The 19,309-nt window shown below is 51.8% G+C and overlaps 1 protein-coding gene across 2 annotated transcripts in view; it reads left to right on the forward strand.

Moving 5' to 3' along the window:
- Positions 1–2,516: 2,516 nt before the first annotated feature.
- The window catches only part of CREB3L1 (cAMP responsive element binding protein 3 like 1), a 46,321-nt gene continuing 29,528 nt past the window's right edge, over positions 2,517–19,309 (forward strand). For both annotated transcript variants that reach the window (XM_059819366.1, XM_059819367.1), the window contains exon 1: positions 2,517–2,624. In XM_059819366.1, the coding sequence (XP_059675349.1) occupies positions 2,517–2,624 (108 nt within the window). The remainder of the gene's footprint in view (positions 2,625–19,309) is intronic.

Raw genomic sequence — 19,309 nt, forward strand, 5'->3', positions numbered from 1 at the left:
CTGCTAACACTGCTCAAGCGTTGCAAGCGCCGTAGTGGCCAGGCCTCTTCTGCAGCAGAGCTGCTCAGCCTGTCCTTTCCCCCCTCGCTGCGGGCACCCCCCGCCAGCTGCGGCAGCACGTCCGAGTCTTTCCGAATTGCCATCACCTCCCCTCACCCCATCAACACTTTCCCTGTCCACAGGTCTCTTTTGGAGCACAAAACTGCTCGCCTGCAGAAATACCTCTCCTTTTTGGCTCCAGAGGGTCAGCAGCAGCACTCTCTGAACACAGAGGTATCGTTTGCATTGCCTGTAATGGACCGCACGCGTGTCTGATGTGGGGAAAATGTCCGTTTCAAAGCTCCACACAAGCGCTAGGGATGGGGTTTCCTATCAGAGCTCTCCAAGATGGGACGGAGCAGCTTTGCAGTGCAATACCGAAAGGGGAGATTTGTTACAGTCCTTCCTCGCCTGCAGAGGTGCAGCAGCAACAGACAGGGGAGCTGCGGCCGGAGCAGTTATGTTCAGTACTAAAAGGATTAAATAGAAGCAGGGTCTCAGAGCAGGCGATTTCATTTTTTTCAAGCTATTCTATCTTCCGAATGGACTTCACAATCCCCGTCTGAATGTGCCAAAGCATTTTTCCTTCAGAGTGCAGACAAACAAGTGAGGTTTACTTTGCTTGACCTTCTCTGATGACACTGCCACCCATGCTGTGCAAACAGTCGCTGGAGCTGACACCATCTCAGCTTCCTCGGCCTGGCGCTGAGGATAAACACAGCGTGTGTCCTGAGAAGAGGCTGCCTGGTGTCAACTTGGGCAAGGCGCTGAACCAGAAACTCTTGGTTTCATCGGTGAGTCTTCGCAGTTAGGGAAGAGATACCCATGTTCGGTTAGCAGCAGGAGGTGGAAGCTGCCCCAGTTGTGGCTCTGCCCGTGCTCCGTGGCCCTGGGCTGTCACCCCATCGCTATCGCAGGGCTTGGTCCTCCTGCCCCTCACAGCTGAGAACCCCGCTGACTGGGATGTTAAAGGAAAGATGCCTTTCCCTTTGCTTGGAGATAGAGGTTTGCTTCTTGCTGAAGGGTCTGGACGTATTTCTTCTCCCCATCTTACAGCGGCAAAGGTTTCAGTGTTCCCCCCTTTAAACCCACCGGCACCCACATTGACAAAGAGGTTTGTTTACTATTAAGGAAGGAGGAACAGCATTATTTTCTCAGCACAACTCCGTCCTGGCTGAATGTATGTCTCTGACCCTTTTACTCAAAGGCTCTTTACACTCAACTGAAACGTAAGGTAAAAGTAAATGTAACTGCAAGAGCCCATTGTGTGTGCAAGTGTAAAGGCTTTTGCGTGCAAGAGGTAGCATGCGGCTGCTTGTGCTACGAGTAGCCAAGGAGCGCCTTGGGTTGTGCTGTTAGTCCTGAGACCCGTGGGGAGCGTGGAACAAGAGCCTGGACGGATGGAAACCCAGTGTCTGGTTCAAGCACAAGTTCCAGCCGGCCTCAGATCTGCACTTCCCCAGCGCGACCCTCATTGTTGGCAACTTTCAGCCAGGTTTCTCGCGGGAGAGGTGCACCGCTGTCTTTGGGTTTTTTCTCCATATGCCTGTGACCAAGAAAGCCATTGCCAGGGGCTGTGACTCCAGTCCGTTCTCTGTGGAGCCATGAAAGCAGGGACAGATTAATAAAGCATCAGGGCTACTTCCACAGCTTTATTCTAAGTGGGTTTCCTGAGTGTTGGTTGGAGTAAGGATGGGAGAGGACAGGGCTCCATAATCCTATTTATCTGAAGCCGTATAATCTTCCCGAAGCTCTTTAATGGTGCCCGACTCGTTAATTACAGAGCAGCCACATGAGCTGCTGCAGCCAGGCCCACCTGCAAGCCCGTTGTGGAGAGCAGGGGCCGGGAGATCTCCCTGCCGGCTTGCGGCTCCCCCTCGGGCACCGACCCCTCGCAAGACCCGTCTTTCCCGAGCCTGCTCCCCGAGGGATGCAGAGGGGCCACCGGAGACTGCCGCCGCCTTTCTGCCGGCAGGGACGTCTGCTGAAGGGGGGGGGTGTTCAGCTCATCAAACTGCCATCGCTCTGGGGGGGACCAGCGTCACCCTCCGGCCCCCTCCGCAGCCCCGGCAGGAGCGCGGCAGCCCCGGGCAGCCGCCGGGCTCGTCCTCCCGGGCGGTGCGGGGAGGAGGGGGGGTGCGGACGGGACGGGACGGGACGCGGGTGGCCCCGCCGCGCTGCCTTAAGGGGGTGTCGGCGAGGGAAGTCCCGCCCCGCCGGCTCCCGGTGCGCGGGCGGGGGCGTGCCGCGGCCGGCGGCGGCGGCGCCTGCCCGGCCCCTCGGCAGCGGGGCACTGACAGCTGCCCCGAGCGGGCACCCGGCGCGGCGCTCCGGTCCCCGGCAGGCGGCTCGCTCCCCGCCGCGGCCCCCGCCGCCCCATGGACCGCCGCCGCCGGGGGGCGGGCGGGAGCGTGCCGCCGCAGTGAGCCCGGCCGGCGGAGCGCGGGGGGCGGCCGAGCCCCCGCGCCGCGGGCACCATGGACAGTATCCTGGAGCCCTTCCCCGCCGAGCGGCTCTTCCCCGCCGCCGGCACCGGCTTCCTCGACCTCGGCGACTTCACCGAGGCGGACTTCCTCAGCAATGTGGTAAGGGACCGCCGGCGGCACCCCCCCGCCCCCCCACCCCCCCCAACCCCGGCGGGGCGGCCCCGGGCAGGCGGCCGCAGCCCCGGCAGCGGGGACGGGACGCGCCGACGGGCTCGCCGCGGCCCCCGCTGAGCCCCGCCTGCCCCGGGGCTGCGTGTGCCGGGGTCCTGCCCCTGAGCGCGGGGTGCCCCGGGGAGGCGGGTACCCGGTGCCCCTCGCCGCCCGCGGCCAGCGCCCCCCGGGAGCGGCCCCGCCGCCCGCAGGCGTCCTGCCGCGGGCACCCCGAGGAGACCCCGCTGGGGAGTCACAGGGGTTTTTCTTACAATGCGCTCTTCTGAGACCGATGGCTGGGGGGAGCGCACGACCTGCCGTGGCTCGGCTCAGGCAGCAGCGGAGGCACGGCCGGGCGTGTCGGGAGACCTTTGGGCTCGGCGCCTCGCTCTCCTTTGCTTCTAACTTTTCCTCCGAGTGGCGTTTGGGAGACGAAGCATCTCCCGCTTGGCGTTCAGGCTGGGCTGATTTACTTTGGAGAGAAGGGTGAGGGGGAAGAGTGACCCGGGAGGAAAGTGAGTTGCCAGTCCCCAGAAACCAAAGGGGCATTGTTCACCCCCAGGGAAACTGCCCAGCCTCTCGGAGGAGTCATGCGAGTCCCCAGTCCCGCAGCGCGCAGAGGCTCTTCGCTGTCCTGCCCAAGCTTTCTGTGGGAGTTTGTGCTGCAAATCCTGCAGCCCCTTTGCCAGGGAGGACCCAGCCCTGAGGCAGAAGTGGGGAAGGACCCCACCCCAGAAGTGTTTTGGGGTGAGGGCATCATCCGGCGCTGGGTAGCAGGGCACTGCCTGCACTCGGGGCTCCACCAGCCTCTGAGCAGCTGCAGCCATGGGACAGTGTGCCCACCGCAGAGGGAGAGATTTTAGCCAGGGCTTGTTACTCCCCTGTCACAATGCTGGCACCTCCCGCGTTCCCAGTATAGCACTGTGAGGGTCTCTGAGGACTACCCTTGCAACGGGAGCTGGGGAGACGCCAGCACCACGACACAGAAGCAGGGGATGGAGAGAGGAGGGCTGTAACCATTAAACACCTGATGAATCCGCTTCTGCTTTGCTATGCAGAAGACATCCAAAGCCTTTTATGCGGCCTCCCTTGTGGAGAAGAAAATTGAGATGCAGAATTTGCGTATATGTTAAGTGCACCACACTCAGTGTGTGGAGGCACACCGGGTCTGGGAAAAAGATTATGCAGGCAGCCCCATCTCTCAGAAGTCTCACCAGCTCCTAATTTCCAAGATACTACCATGCCTCAAGGACTGACTCCAGTCGGGCTCTACGGGAGGCAGCAGCATCCCACTGTGCTCAGGCGGACCTTCCAATGGTGTGTCACCCTGAAACTGAGCACTCGCTCGCACTGTGAGGCCTTGCCTGCTCGTATCTGAGAGACCTCTTCTTAGGAGTCTTGTGCTTTCCCTAATTCCACATATGTCCAGTGTGGATGAAGCTGTGCCGATACCAAGTGCTTTATGCCAGTGCCGTTTATTCCCTTACCAAAGTGACAATAGTAGGTATTGTCACCAGCCCTTTTACCGAGGTGCAACATGGGCTGCAGTCAGAAGTCAGGGAACCCCTCACCAATATAGGTGCTACCTCGTTATAGCTCAAATACAACTTCTGCCTGCAAACAGACCCTGTGAAAAAGAAGCTTTTGTGTAAGAGTGCCATCTGGTGCCACCTGCCAGGACAGTGTGTTTCAAGTGTGCAGTGGCCATGTGCAGGCTGGCTCCGTCCTGCCTCATTTAAATGGCCTTTCTGCTTGGAAAACTGCTTCTCGAAGTAGCCTACCCTTGCCTTCACGTTAACTAGGTTTAGGTTACGGTGACTCAGGCATTGTTGTGCTCAGCTTACAAGTAGAAAAAGAAATGCTTTTGTGGATTTTTTCCCAACTGCCAGCACCACAAACTTCTGCTGGAGTGTGAGAGTCAAGCTGATACCTTCTCTTCCTGCAGATGATAAATATAAGAGATTCTGTAGCCACTTCTCGCCTACCAAATCTGTTGGTGGTACAAGAGCCAGAACATAATACATCACCCTCTTTGTTCTCACTCTGCATAACAACATGGGGGGAAGGAATACACTTACATTTTCTTACTAAATCCAGCAAATCTCCTGGGATCTCGAGATGTGTTGAGAAGTTCTTTTTACATAGAACTGTGCAAAGAATCACCGTGCACAATAGCTCACAAAGTTGCCAGTGCCTTTGCTTCAAAGATGGGCAAACTCTTCCAGATATTGTTCAGAAAGCATTTTTCTTAGAACAGGCCAGGAATTTTGGCCATAAAATGCCAGTATGAAACTTTTTCTGAGGATGATTTCTTCATTTCAGAAAGGAAGCGGAAAGAAAAGATGGATGAACCTTAGTGCAGAGGCTGTGCTCATTCGGGGCAAGGATTACGTGTCTCTAAAATACTCTCCTTTCCTGAACCTTGGCACTCCTAATGAGTCATCTTGCTCTTTAAAAAATGGTTCCCTGTATTGTTCACCTAGAGTTGTGACAAAGAAGTAATGAAGGAACGTCTGTAGGTGCATCCTCAAAAAGGTCTGTGTGCTTGAAACAGAAAAAAAAATATTAATTTGAATAAGTGTGGGGGTGCCACTCAGAAGGACCTAGACATGTGGGAGGAATGGCTCACCAGAAACCTCATGAAATTCAGCAAGGCCAAATACCGTCTCCTGCACCCAGGATGGGTGGACTGACCCACCAGGGCTGATGGAGCAATGTTGTGTCCCAGTAGCAAAGGGCGGCGGTAGATAAACAGAGGGATGTGATTATCCCCCTTTTCTTGACAATCATCAAACTGCATCTGAAATACTGTGTCCAGTTTTGGACTGCCTGGAAACAGAAAGCTGTTGATAGATCTGCATGGAGGGGATGGTCACCAAGATAGTCGGGGGCTGGAGCACTTGTCCTGTGAGGAGAGGCTGATGGAGCTGGGCTTGCTCAGCTGGAGGAGAGGCAGCTCCAGGGGGACCTAGCAGCCGCCCGCCTGCACTGGTGAGGAGGCTACTGAGAAGATGGAGCCAGGCTCTTTACATAAGTGCATGGGAGGAGGATGAGTGGTCATAAATTGGAACAGGGGAGGCTTAGGCTGGCTATAAGGAAACAATTTCTCACTGTGAGGACAGTAAAGAGTGGACGAGGCTGCCTAGAGACACTGTGGAAGCTCCTTCCTTGGAGTTTTCCAGGACCTATCTGGACAAAGCCCTGAGCAACCTGGTCTGCATTTAGTGTTGGCCCTGCTCTGAGGAGGAGATTGGATTAGAGACCTCCTGAGCTCCCTCCCAACCTGCGTGAGTCTGTGATTATATAATGAGGGTTTGGGGTTTTTTTAAATTCTTAAGGAGAGTGGTGTCTGCTTGGTTCTTGTAGGGGAAATCTCCAAGGGACACAAAATGCTTCTTTTTACTTCACTTAGTTTCTGCTAACCAGCTTACACACAATGAGTACTAACAACATTATCAGCCTCCTGTTGCTCAGGAGGCCACCTACTGCTCTTGAACTTAAGCAACTTTGCTCATCTTTTTCTGCCAGAAGGACCCACCATAAATGAGGCTAATCCTTCCTGTGGTCTCTGCTTATCAATTTCACCTCTGTCTCCTCCCCAGTCCAGCATTTCTGGTCGTTCCTGCGAGCACCCATCTATTCACTTACAGTCTATTACAGCTGCACTCAGAGAGCTCTTACTTTCTCTCACAGCTCTTATCAGTGCTGTGAAACTCTTCAAAAGCCTTATCTTTTGAGTCAGATTCACCACGGTGCTTCCCTAGGTTTGTAACACTGTGGCGTCAGAATGAAGCCAGAATAAACCAACAAAACAGGAGGCATGTATTTCTTTTTAACTCAGTACCCCAGTGGGTCTGTTTTTTCCCTACATTTCTGTATTTTGTAGTATGAAAAAATACCTTCAAAGATGGCTTTGGATGTTCATGTAAATACAACTCCATTTTGACTCTATGCTTTTCAAAGCATATTCTGTATCTCCTTCAAAAGGGAGACATCAAGGCAAAAAAAATAGCCTACAAGCTAGTCAAGGTCTCCGCTGTTAGAAGTTGCAAAATGGCAATTCAGGCTGTCTCAGTAGTGCTAACCCGGCTCTTTTGGGGAATGCACAGTAACGCACTCTTTCACTGTGTGATCCTATATGCCCGGGCAACGTTACAAGCGGCATCTTCCGGAGCCTACTGGGAGCCAGCAGAATGGGAGAAGAACTGCTTGTCCCTGTGGGTTGCTTCTTGAGTGCAAACTAAGTTTTGTGCCTACTGTGTGCTCGTTCCTTTAATATTGTCCCAGCCCGCAGAAAGGGGGCAAGTAGCAGGACTGTACATAGTGAGCAGGCTGAGAGTGGTGCTGGTGCAACCCTTAAGGGGAGCTTTCCCTGAAGACAAAGAGAGGCTATTCACCATGGATGACCCTCGCTCTTGCAAGAAGCCTGTACACACTTCTATTCCTCTTATGCCTACTACAGGGACATAAATAGCACTTAAGTGGTGCTTAGGTCTTGGACTGACCTTTGGTCTGAGCGAGCTTCATGATGTGTAAGCTCCCTCCCACCATCTCCGCACACAGTGAGGACGAAGAGCTCAGGCAGATTTGGTCATCCATTTCTCATCCCTCCCAGCTGCTAGAGAGGAGAGCTCTGCTGTAATAGGAGGCTGGGTCTCTGGGACTGATGGTAGTCCCTTGTGGGGACACACGCAGAAAGCATTTTGGCCCTCTATTCCCATGTCTGGTAAAATTTGGTCAGTGACACATCCCTGGTTAGTCAGCCAAGTACTGGGCAAGGCAAGACCTTTTTCTTTAAATTTTGCTTGGAACTTGCCAGTCAGAGATTCCTGTGGGATCTGGAGCACAGATACAGAGAGACCTGGTGGGGCCATCAGACCTGGCCTGATGGAAATGAATCCTAAAATAATAGTTCCTAGATTTTCCTATTTCATTAGCCTCTTTGGATCCATCTCATGGTTCCTCCACTTCATGTCCATGCTGCTCCTTATTGTCTCATAGCGGGACTTACACCCGCAGAAGGGCTAGCAGCAGGATGAAACCAGAGCTGAACACAGAAGTTCATGGGTCTCTGAGCCTACAGCATCATCACCGCAGGGTCATCACCAAGAAAAGTATTTCTGTTTCAGTAACGAAGATGGGGAGAGACTTGAACTTCCTTTGGAAGTCTCTAGGTCTATACTTTCTCCGCAGAGCCTGGGGATCATTTGCGTGTCCTTCCTAGCTGCCAAGAAACTGATAAACATTTGGGATACTCTTCCCAAATAAAAATGTTCATCTGTTGGACAACTGCCTGCATGTGCTGGGGATCCACTGGCCTAAACGCTCATCTCGGCCAAAGCGGGAGAACCCTTTAATTGCGCTGGTAGGCCAGAGCTAGGGGAGAGGTTGCAACTCAGAGCAGGAGTGCAGGAAGGCATGTGTCCAAAACAGAGTTAAACAGTGGAGACAGAGCCATAGTCTTGGTGGGGAGCAGCAGGAAGGACTTTGGTGAAGTGCTTGCAGAGTAAACAAGGGGAGGGTTTGGCAGGGGCTGGAAGCACATCTGTGCATACAGTCCACTCCCACTGAGGGAGGGTGCCAGCAGCACCAGCTGGGAGATGCTGGAGTCATGTACAGCTCGGGCCGTGTCTGCCAGGTGATCTCCATCCCCTCTGGCATAAGGCAGTCATTCAATGCCACCACTGCTTTCAGAGAGGAGGAAACCTAGGGGTTTCATCTGTACAGACCAGGCTGTAGAAAGCCTCCTGATACCAGGACGAGTGCCTAAGCACAGTGTCTGGTGGCTTCTGAATCCTGTGACAAGTATTGGGTTCATTGATGCAAAGTGCCTTCTGCTGCCCAAGAGCCCATCTGGTGCTGCACTGGTCCCATCCCATACTGCATTGGTCCCATCCAGCACTGCATGGTCTCATCCAGCACGATGCTGGTCCCATCTGGCACTGCGCTGGTCCCACTGAAGCTGAAGGGAGCTGTCTCTGGTAGAGAAGGGAATTTGGAAAGAAGAGCGTTTTCTGAAGCAGCCCTTTAAAGGGAAATTTTAGAAGCAGGGATTTCATAGCCACAGATGCAGCCCCACTGCTCAAAATGGAGCCAGGCTGACACCTCTGCAATGTACTCCTGTGTGTCCTCTGAGAACAGTCTACTCCTGGGCTTGCTCCTTCTCTTCTCAGCACTTGCCTGTAGGTTTTCAGACTGTAATATTTAATTAGCATTTAGTATATTACTTATTTACTACTTAAAGAATTCTCAGTGTTAAAGGAAGTGAATGAAAACACTTCGCTCTCTGGAGTTGTCTCTGTGACGGCCATGTGGTCCTCTTCTCATAGCCACAGGTAGGATTGTGCTCACTATGAAGATTTGATTCTCAAGACTGACTTGTACCAGTGCGTTTTGGGGAATGGATGAGTCAACCCTCTAAAGCCTGTGCGTCCTTGTCCCGTTGTGGAGAATCCACTGCAGGAAACCAAATGGGATGCAAAAGCTGGTTGCTGACTCTCCTTGCTGCAGAGTTACAGGGGAACAGGTAGGGCACCAGGGATGAAGTGGACCATTACAGCTCAACTAAGAAATGGCCAAGAGCTGTCTCTTGGCCTGATTTGGCTGGGAGATTTCCCAGGGAAATTCCAGGTCTGTGCTGCAAGGTCAGGTGCAGTCACCAGTGCTTCACAGGCAACCTTGCGGCTGGCATTGTTCTTCTTCAGGAGAGGTGTCTGTTGGAGGAACCAAGTGTGTTAGTCCTCACTTCCAGGCCAATCTCAGTCCTGGGATTACTACATCCCACCGATCCCACCTTTCTGCTGGGGACTGTATTTATCCTCCTTTACACATCTGAACTGCTGGGATGTCCTGTCTCCACATGGGAGGTGGGAAGTGAGAGCAGGGGTGGAACCAAAGCCGTGTTTTTCGACTGACCCTGTGCTAGCACCATGGCTGTCCCGCTGCAGCCGGTGACTTCTGAGCATGCAACTTTAATGTAGTTTGGTATCATCTGGCTGAAATCATCGATTCCAGGTTGGACTCGATGATCTTACAGGTCTTTTCCAACCGTACTGATTCTGTGATTCTGTGATTGTGTTTTCAGCCTGGCAATAGGACAGGGTGGGTGCTTGCATGGAGCCCTTTTCTTACTCTTTCCTGTCTTTGGAGCTCAACTTGTGTTGTGAGTTGTTAGGTGTTTTCTTGGGTTGGTGCCTGCATGTTTCGCATCGTCCCTCAGAGCAGAAATAGCTGAAAGGGTGTGAGGAGCTGAGGGCATGGCCAGAGCGTCAGGGGACTGCAGGTAGTGTGCTGAAAGGCAAGCTGTGTCTTTCAACCCAGTTGCTCTCCACATCTGCCATGCAGTGTTTACATCTGTCTAACTTATTCCCAGCTGCTCAAGAAAACAATTTTTTTTGCTTCTGCTTTCCTGTAGGGTCACATCATTTAAGGTTTTCCTTTCCTGTAGTCTCCTGAGCCAACCTGAACACCCCAGCCTTCCCCTCTCACCCATCCCTTTCAGACTTCTTTACCCACCTTCTCTTCTCTTTCTTTGCATCTCTCCTTTTACTCCTATTTTCTCAAATCTCTCCAGGGCTGTCTGCCTTTGAAATCATGTAGAGCTGCTCTGGTCTGGTCAGTGTCCAAGTGATAGATGCTTGACACTGATCTTGACACATTGTTCTGCCAGAACAAGGTCTCATGAAGGTTGGAACTGCAGATATCCACACACTTTTTCACTCCTTTCTTTCTCTTCCTGTTTTATCTTCTCACTTTCTAAGATTGCAGAAATCCCTCATACAGGATGGAAGCAATGTGCATAGCTATTCTCCCTGAAACTAGTATGTAATTTAAACCAGCGCCGGGGTAATTAGTACCATCTTTAGGGCTCAAAGGTGATGCCTTACGTGAGGTCATTCATTACGATCACTGTCCAGCCTGTTCCAGAGGAAACTCACCCTTGACTACCTCAGCGAAGTTGCTTTTGGCTTCTTTACACTGTGACTTTGTCTTGATTAGGAAAAATGCTCGTTCAGGTCAGTCTGGCTGACCCGATTAGCAAAGCCTGCTCAAAACGCAGTTAACATTTTTCCTAGAATAGATGCAGCGTAACACGTTCAGCTCAGCGATCTGTGTCAGGAGTTCCCCTGCAACAGAACGTCAGGGCTCCCTTGGGAGGAACCTGGCAGTCGAGGCTGGAGGAGAAATACAGCTTGGGCCTGACACCAAGCACGTTACACAGGAGGGAGCTGGATACAACATTGGTTTTGGACACTCATGTTGGATTGTCAGCATCCCTCCTGCAGGTGAGCTTCCTTAGACTGACGCCCAAAGAACTCCGCACCACAGCGTCACGAGGACGCTGGCTTCTTCTCCCGATGCCATGGCATGTCCAGGTGGGAGCACTGCAGCTCAAGAATAACACATCTCTGCGGGCCGAGGCGCAGGGGGGTCTGCCTTGCAAACCTGCTCCTGGCTCTGCAGTATTTGCAGCCCTCCCTCTCCTGGGAGGAGAGATTTTCCCTCCAGAAGGGGTAGCTGAGGCAGAGGGAGACCGGGTTGAAGAAGAGGACCCAGGTCCAGAACCTCGATAGTTAATTGTTGCATGTCAGAGCAGCTTGATGTTAAATGAGTCCCGTAAATTCATGACAGTTGAAGGAAGGAGCTGGGCAGGTGCTTTTGGCTGAGCTCACTGCTGCCCCGGGGGAGGGACTGCAAGGCAGGCAGCTCAGGGAGGAGGAAACCAGCTCTGACATTTGTAAAGACTGTTAATGGAAGATTTCTTTCAAAGCCTTTTCAGTCTCTCAATCTGAGAGCTCTTTGCCCAGGGAGTGCTGGAAATCTGGCTCTTCTTTCCAAGCAAATGTGGCAGACTGAGAGTTGATGAGGTGCTGTTGAGCCACAAATACTGAATTGCCAACTGAATGATGTTGGGTTTGTTTTTGTTGTGTTTTTTCTCTCCTTATGGACAGTGGTGCAGTGAGGTTGTCAGGAATGGGAGAACTGTATTTTAGTCCCAGCTCTGCCAGTTACTTAGCGTGTGATCTTCTGGGTGTCACTTGCAGCGACGCAGCTTTTGCTGTCTCTAAAATAGCGCACATCCTTATTCTTACTGGCATGGGGCAGTGCCATCAACGGGTGAAGCAGATTAATGAAAAGTTAGAGTGGAGTGGGGTTTTGCTAGTAGATACCTGCCAGGAAAGGTCCATAGGAGCTATTTGCTTCCCCAGTTAGAGTCTCTTTGAATTACTTTGCAGCTATAGATGATACTTGCAACGTTTTCAGTTTCGCAGGTCCATCCTCCACTGATGTCCCAGCTATCCTTCTCCCCTCTCCTGTTCATTACCCCTGGGGACCGCACATGCCTGATTCTGACCTCAGATACTTCAAGCTAATCCATATTAATCTTTCTGTGTCAGTCTGAATGACTGCGTTGGTCAGCATCAGGATTTAAACTGAAGTACTTGGCCCAAGCTATCGCTGGCCTGACCTCTTTGGGCCTTTCTGAAAACCAAACAATTTGTGCTTTATAAATCCAGTGAATGGGCTGTACTCATACCTCATCCTCCACTGCATAACCAGATCCTGGCTCAGTCGCAAAACCTAACTTCTCCCTGGATTTGGCACAACTTGCTGAGAGCACCCCATTACATTTCTCCCCCAAAATTGCTGCACGGTCAGAGCTGTGCCGAGTTCCCAGGCTCCCAAAGTATGCCTCATCTGTTTTGTATCTGAGGAGAAGGCAGCAAGCTGAAAGTACCAGAGTGCCATGGCTTTTCCAGTCCCCTAGTAGGGCATTTGAGACCCATGCAAGTCCCTCCTGCTGCTCAGCGCATGGTTTTGTGGTTTCCCTTTCTCTTTGGAGGTGCCTTTTCCCAGCAGTAAGTCTGCCTGACCTGTTGTAAAGACAGGATCGCCTTCGTCTACTAGGAAGAGCAATGCAAAGGTTGCTTTCCCGTTCTCTGACGCCTCTCCTGCTCTTCAGGATTTGTCAAATACAGTTGGCAGCAGTCCAGCAGCTGGATTAGCATTAAATAATGAGCAAATGGCCCGCAGCCCTTTTTCAGACCTGGCAAAGCACACACCTTTCATTCTTTTCTTACATGTCTTTGAGCCCTGCTTTTATCACACTGGGAGAAAGCTGAGCGCTGGTCAGCACTGGGGACAGAACAGAGGGTGCTGCACTCCTTTCTTTGTCGCTAATTAGTACCAGGGTGGTAGCCAGAGGCTGCTAGCCGTGAGACCAAAACTCTTTGCTCCCTCCCCCCATAACTGCAGCCACGGCAAGCAGTCAGTGGCAGCTGTAAGCAGCTGGGGTGAGCTGCAGCAGAGCTGCAGCAAAGCTCATTTCTTAATTTTCCTGTGTGCTTCAGGCTCCAAGGGAGCTGCCCTGGCAACCTCCTCCTTTGTAGCCAGGGACTGAAGTCCCAGGTGAGGTGAAGGCACACATTACTATGTCAACCCCAGCAGCTATGCAGTGTGGTGAGGTCACCCAGCAGCCTCGATATCTACGTGTAAGTGCCAGAGACCCGTGTCCAGACCACTGCCCTATCCACTGGTCTCAGATGCCTTTCTGATACTCGATGAAATTGGATTATGTAGAGTTGCCAAAGGATTTATTTATTTATTCTGGGAAAGGGAAGAGGGAAGGAGGCCAGGAGGGATGGAGAATAGGGAAAGAAAGAGGGAAGAAAAAGCAAAGACAAGAGAGAGGTAGCTATGCAGTTAGCATTCCTGAGCCATCTGGACCTGTTGGCATGGCCCCAGCTGGACGGACTCACAGGTTTATCCACAGCATGATGTAATCTCCATCGTCCAGCATTTGATTTTTCTCCTTGTGCTGGATGGCCTCATATTTGGTGCATGTCTGGAGCGGGCATTTTGATTTCCTGTTGCTATTTGTGGACTTTTCCTGGCTGAGCCTCAAGAGCAGCTCGGGCAGTTTGCATTCCTCAAGCTGAAGAAGCAATGCCACCCCGCCGGCGCGGAGCAGAGGCCAGCCACGGCCAGCTTGCCAGCCAGGGAGAAACAACCCCGCACAGGGGACCAGCACAGTTTGCACTGTGCTGCGGCTGGAGAGAGGATGACACCTCTGCCTGGTGCCTGGGCTGCTGCAGCTGAGCTCAGGAGTCAGCTCAGCCTTCAACACCACCACAGAGAGGGCTGGTGAGACCCCCCTTCCCAGCTGCTCACGGGCTTCCCTGCCCTGCTGGGTCTTGTGGCAGAACGGGAGGAAGGAGAATTTTATTTGGCTCCAAGACCTATTCCTCCCTTTGGTAGATGTGAGTAAAAAGCAACTGATGATCTCCGTCCGCTCTCCCTTGCACCAGCCAGCACCGGGCGGCACCAGAGCTCTCAGCTGTCCTGTGAAGCAGATGGGCTTCCCAGCACGTCAGAAGGGGAGCTGGGGAGGACGTGGTCCGATGCTGCCAAGCGCCCTGTGATCTTCCCTCCATCACTGGGTGCCATTTCCCGGAGGCATTGCAGTCTAATGGGAAGGATTCAGGCTCGCGTTCCCTCCATGGTCTGTGGGAGACAGCTATGCCTCACCAAGACCAGCCATCTCTTTTTTCTCAGGTCCTTCCCAGCACATGAAATGAAGAGGGTTTGCATGTCCGCCTCCATAAAAATGCACCGTTTGAATGTCTTTAGGTTACAGGAGCCACACAGGAGCAAAGTGGTGGTCTTCACTACATAAATTCAATGTGTGGAGGGGCAAACAGTAGAGCCAAAGGTCCCCTCCTGCCTTCAGAAACAGAGCAACTCCCCCCCTCCCACACGGCTGGAAAGGTCTGAGATGCCCAGAGGATGAAGGTGGGATTTCTCTACAGCGTACCAGAGCTGCAAGCAAACCTCAAACCCAGCAATATGAGGGGCCTGCTTCAGAGAAAGCCATTCTCTGCTCTGACTCAAGAGATGTGGGTAGCTGTGTGATGAGCCATTAGGCAACAGTTTGACATGAGCACACAGTACTCCCTCCCTCACGATGCCTCATCCTGCCCACATGCCTCACTTAGCTTTGTTTCCTCCAGGAGCTTGGGAACGGGGAAGTTGAGCGCAGTGACCCCCAGGGAGCAAAATTTTGTTCGGTGGAGAATTCTGCCACCTGGTTCAGAAGTTTTCCTCGTTGCAGCCGGAGGGAGCAGGGCTCTGCTTTCGTAATAGCCCAGAGACGGCCTGTCCACCAGGGATGGACTCACTGGAACCACAGAGCTGAGCTTTTCCACCCGACTCAGCTCTGCTGAGCGAGAGAGTAGCTGAGGAAAACGATGGCCTCTTTATAAACTGACTGGCAAAACTCTTGCATCTCTCCTGGGAGCGCGCCAGGGATTCTGAGTCACTGCTTAAGTGGGTTGCGGCCAAGGTAGTCTTACCCAAGACATTAAGCGAGAGAGGAGAGATCCACCCAGGAGTGCCAGCAGAAAAAGAAATAGTCATGACCATAATTAATAATAATATAATGATGAAAAGATTCAGAAACACACTGCCTACTCCAAAAATAAAGTTTGAGGACAATTCAAATGCTGTACAAAAAAGAGAAGAGAGGAAAGAGTGGAGAAAGACCGCCAAAGCCTGCATGTCAGCTGCAATGCAAGGAGTCCCGTCCAGCTGGCCTGGGTTCAAAGAGCTCCTATTGTCCAACAGCATTTCCAAGACACCATTCAAAACTTTCAGAAAATGAACCCAAGATGCAGGGTGAGATTTATCGCACAATAAAGACAAGCCAGATGTGTGCACCCTTTCGGAGAGAGGAGACGGGAGGAAGGCAATGGAGGAGCAAAGCAGGGGAGAACCAGGCAGCAGAGGCATGAGGGAAGAGGGTGGCATGAGAAGGTCTGGTGCTGTGAGCAACCAGGCAGGAACAGGGGCTGGCTGCATCTGTGCTGGGACACACACCCAGCACTTGGGAAGGATTTCACGTATACGGAGAACTCCATACTTAGGAAAAGTCACTCGGCATGGGGATTAAGGGACAGAAGGGGAAGATCTCACTGATGCTTTTTCTATTTTGTTGCATATAAAACCATGATAAGAGGTTATTGTTGCTTCTGGTCCTGGATTATATACCTGCATAATAAGGCCATGTCCGAAAGGACGCCCAGAAGCCAAACCACTGTCGATTTCCTCTTGATTTTCTAGGGCTCGCATAGCCTTCATTATCGCTTTGCAGCCCGGGCCACCATGGCAGGGCTGTAACTTCTTTTGCCACGGGAATCACTCGCTTCCACCTGTGATTTGATTATGTTAGAATCTAGCAATTATTTATATAGAAAGATAATTTAATCTTTATATCTGCTGCTAACGTGGTGTTACATGACCACAGCCTGCCATCATTAAGTCCTCAAGTTCTCCCTGCCGGCAATGAGACCAGTGTTGTTTCTGCTGTCTGCAGAATAACCTGGTACGGTGGCCATGCCATACCACACTCCACAGATTAAAAGGTGACTTGGTTTTGTGCTCAGGAAGACCGCTGGTAGTAAGGACTTGTTCATCTAAGAGCAAAAAGCCTGAGGCTTAAGCTAGAGTCCCTCTTTGCAATGACTCATATGTTTGGTGACTGTAGTTAGCTTCTGAAACAGTTTTTTTTTTAGAAAGGGGTGGATTTATCTGAAGCCTTTAAACTGAGATGAGAGGTTTCTTTCTGTGAAGCTCAGCTGCAGATGATGAGTTTGAAGCAGGAGGCATGAATATAGCTCCTGCACTCAGCTATGGAAGGAACCATATTTGATTACCAAACTGGTTCCTCCAGGCACTAAAACCCATGAAGCCATCCATCGTCTCCTTGTGCCGCTCCAGGGATGTCCAGAGAATGGATTCCCAAATCCACCGGTTTCTGCAGACACCCCTCCAATGCTGGGGTGCAGATGCCTGCTCGATCTCAGACACGGGAGCTTTCAGGGCAGGTTTCCAGGGCATAATAGGTTTCCTGTCTTCAAAGGAACATGGGATCTTTTCTTCCCAGAAGCTTCTGACTTTACTTGAGCACACGATCCCAGGCATCTTCATGCTTCTACTTCTTTTCACCAGCTACAGGGTACTTGGCTGCTGGGCCTTGCTGTGGAGAAGTCCAGCTTGGAGAGGGGAGAGCTGGAGAGCCAGGTGTTGGGAAAGGGCTTGCACAGGCTGCCTTTCTCCTTCAGCCTTGATTTTCATCCCATGGTTGAAGTGACTGCATTATCTCTGACCAGTCAGATCTCCATCCCTGTCTTTGGATACACAGGGCTTTCACCCCTTGTTCACCAACATCACACCTTCCTTCTCCCCCAGGATGGTGCTAATCCAGGCTGTCCCAGTAGCGACGAATGGTCTGAGAGGTGTTACTGCCCTTTGTAGCCTAGGAAGGATTTCCTCATTCTCCGGAGACTGGTTTCTGCAGCTCCACCGCTGAGGTGAAAATGATACCCTCAGCATTGGAGCTGAAGTTTAATTTCCTATCTGCTGCTCAGGGCACAGATTTTCCACTGGGATATTGGCAGCAGGTCAGACATCTGCATTCCAAGCTGAATTGCTCTGAAAACAGTCCTGCTGCGGGACCCCATTCAGTCTGCTGGTTGCAAAACCCAGCTCTTGCCCAGCCTGGCCACTGAAGAGAGGCCCAGCTCTTGCCCTCTCAAGGTTTTGGGTGAAAATCCCTCACATCCTTGAGTCACAAATCAGCTGGTCCAGGCTTAGTTGCTCTGTAATTGCCCTTTACAAAGGCGCAAGGAGTGAAAGCCACCAGTAATGTTTGGTATTAGCTGCATGCCTCAGCTTTTGGACTTGAACAGAATACAGCTATCTTCCTCTTCCAAGGCCTGCTTTTCTTTATGGGTCTCCAGGGACCTGCCAGGGGACAAAATGTGAATTATCTCCGATTTTGCTGTCTGAGCACTAAAGAGAAACGGTTTCAATGAGACAAATGAAGCTGATTATAAAGATAATACAGACCTTTCTTCCTTTCTCCTGTTATCTCCCAAAGCAGATTTCCTCTATCTCCCAGGGCACCTTTCTGGTTGCATAGATTGTCTTTCTTGCAAGATGCAGAAAAAAGGCCCATAACGGCACGGGGGTGACAACCCGTGTAAGAGCAGAGATCTGCCGACTCTGGTGGCTCCAACACAGTATTGGGCAGGGCCAGAAGCTTCCAAGAAAGATGGAAGAAATGGTGGAGTGGCGTTTATTCCAGCTTATTTTGATTATTGAATAAACTTCCCCATCCCACTGACTGGTGACTGGCTTGAGCAGTTGCACCTCTCTAATTTAGTTGTAATTGTATTGAACTGTATTTCATGTCTTTTGGGGATACTGTGAGCTCAGCTTCGCTGCAGCATGGCAGTATAGTTCACAGAGAGTCACGCAGAGTAAAGCAGTATTTTCTTCCATTTGCCCTGCCTGCTGCCTTTTATAGCACCACATTTACCTCTCCATCAAGCAGAATTTTTCCCTAAACTGTCCAGGCAGACGTACCACACAGAATCAAATCCATGTGGGCTTTCTCAGGGTAGATTTTGCCTCTAGATTTGCAGGGCTGGGTCAGAGCTGCATGCCTAGGTTGTGCAGGGGTGCTGCACGCCAACAGGCATGGCTGCAGACACTCAGTTGCATTCTGGCTGCTGTGCCTCTGTGGGGATGGAGAAGGGATGGATGTATTTGGGCTCTGCAAAGGGCAAGCCTGGGTGGAAATGGATCAGGGTAACATAGCAGATAGAGCCTTCCCAAAGGTGATGGATTATATTTTCACACATTAACGGGATAATGTTCACATTAACCTCCTCCCCTTGACGCTACAGCAGCTGAAAGACTCCTGGCCCCCCGTCACGGGGTGGAGTTAGGGTGTCTTTGGGAGCCCGCTGCAAACTCAGCTGAAGCTGCCAAGTTAACACAAAGAGGTAAAGCACCAAGTCAGATAAGAGGGCAGAGACCTGTGGGGAGTTACGATGATACAGCTTCTTTCTCTCAGAGCTTGCTCCTGTGAAGTCTCTGCCCAGAGACTGTGCTGACCTCAGCTTGGAAAGGGGCAAAGAAGAGGAAGAGACCCCTGCCAGCTTGCCCAGGGGTACCTGCATTCCCACGGAGAACATCTCCCACACATCTCCTTTCAAACACAGCCCAGCTGCCACCACACCAGCTCAGCAATAAAGGCAGCTTTGTTTTGTAGCAAGCAGGTGTCTTCAGTTCTCTGAGCTCAGGAAAGGCCTTGAAAGACAAACTTTTTATTTACCTTTCACAGACTCCTAGAAATAGCCCCCAAATCTTCTGCCAAATGAGGGTTAAGCACAACTGATCTAAATGTTTAATCCTGAGAGGGTTGTGTCCCCTTCTGCATATGGTTTAAGTCCTGCTCTAATTTTTTTTATCAGAATCGGCTGCAAGGGAATTGTAAGCCAAAGGAAATTTGGGACGTTTGTTGCCTGTGTAGCATACACGCAGCAAAAGCTAGCTGGAAAGCAGAGGCATTCCTATTTATCCTCCAGGGTGCTGCTGCTGGGAGGAGAGGTGCTCCTGTCTCCGCAGACTCAGCGAGTCTCGTGCAACAGGCAAACTGTGTACTGTAGCTGCTTTCTACCCCCGGCCAGTGGAGCCAGGGGAGGCTGACATGTTCCCCCTCCTCCCTAGCACACGCATTCCTGCTCCGCACCCCAGCATCTGCAGGTGGTTTGAGGCCACAGAGATGG

The sequence above is a fragment of the Gavia stellata genome, chromosome 7 (genome assembly GCF_030936135.1).
Source record: "Gavia stellata isolate bGavSte3 chromosome 7, bGavSte3.hap2, whole genome shotgun sequence".
Classification (NCBI taxonomy): Eukaryota; Metazoa; Chordata; class Aves; order Gaviiformes; family Gaviidae; genus Gavia; species Gavia stellata.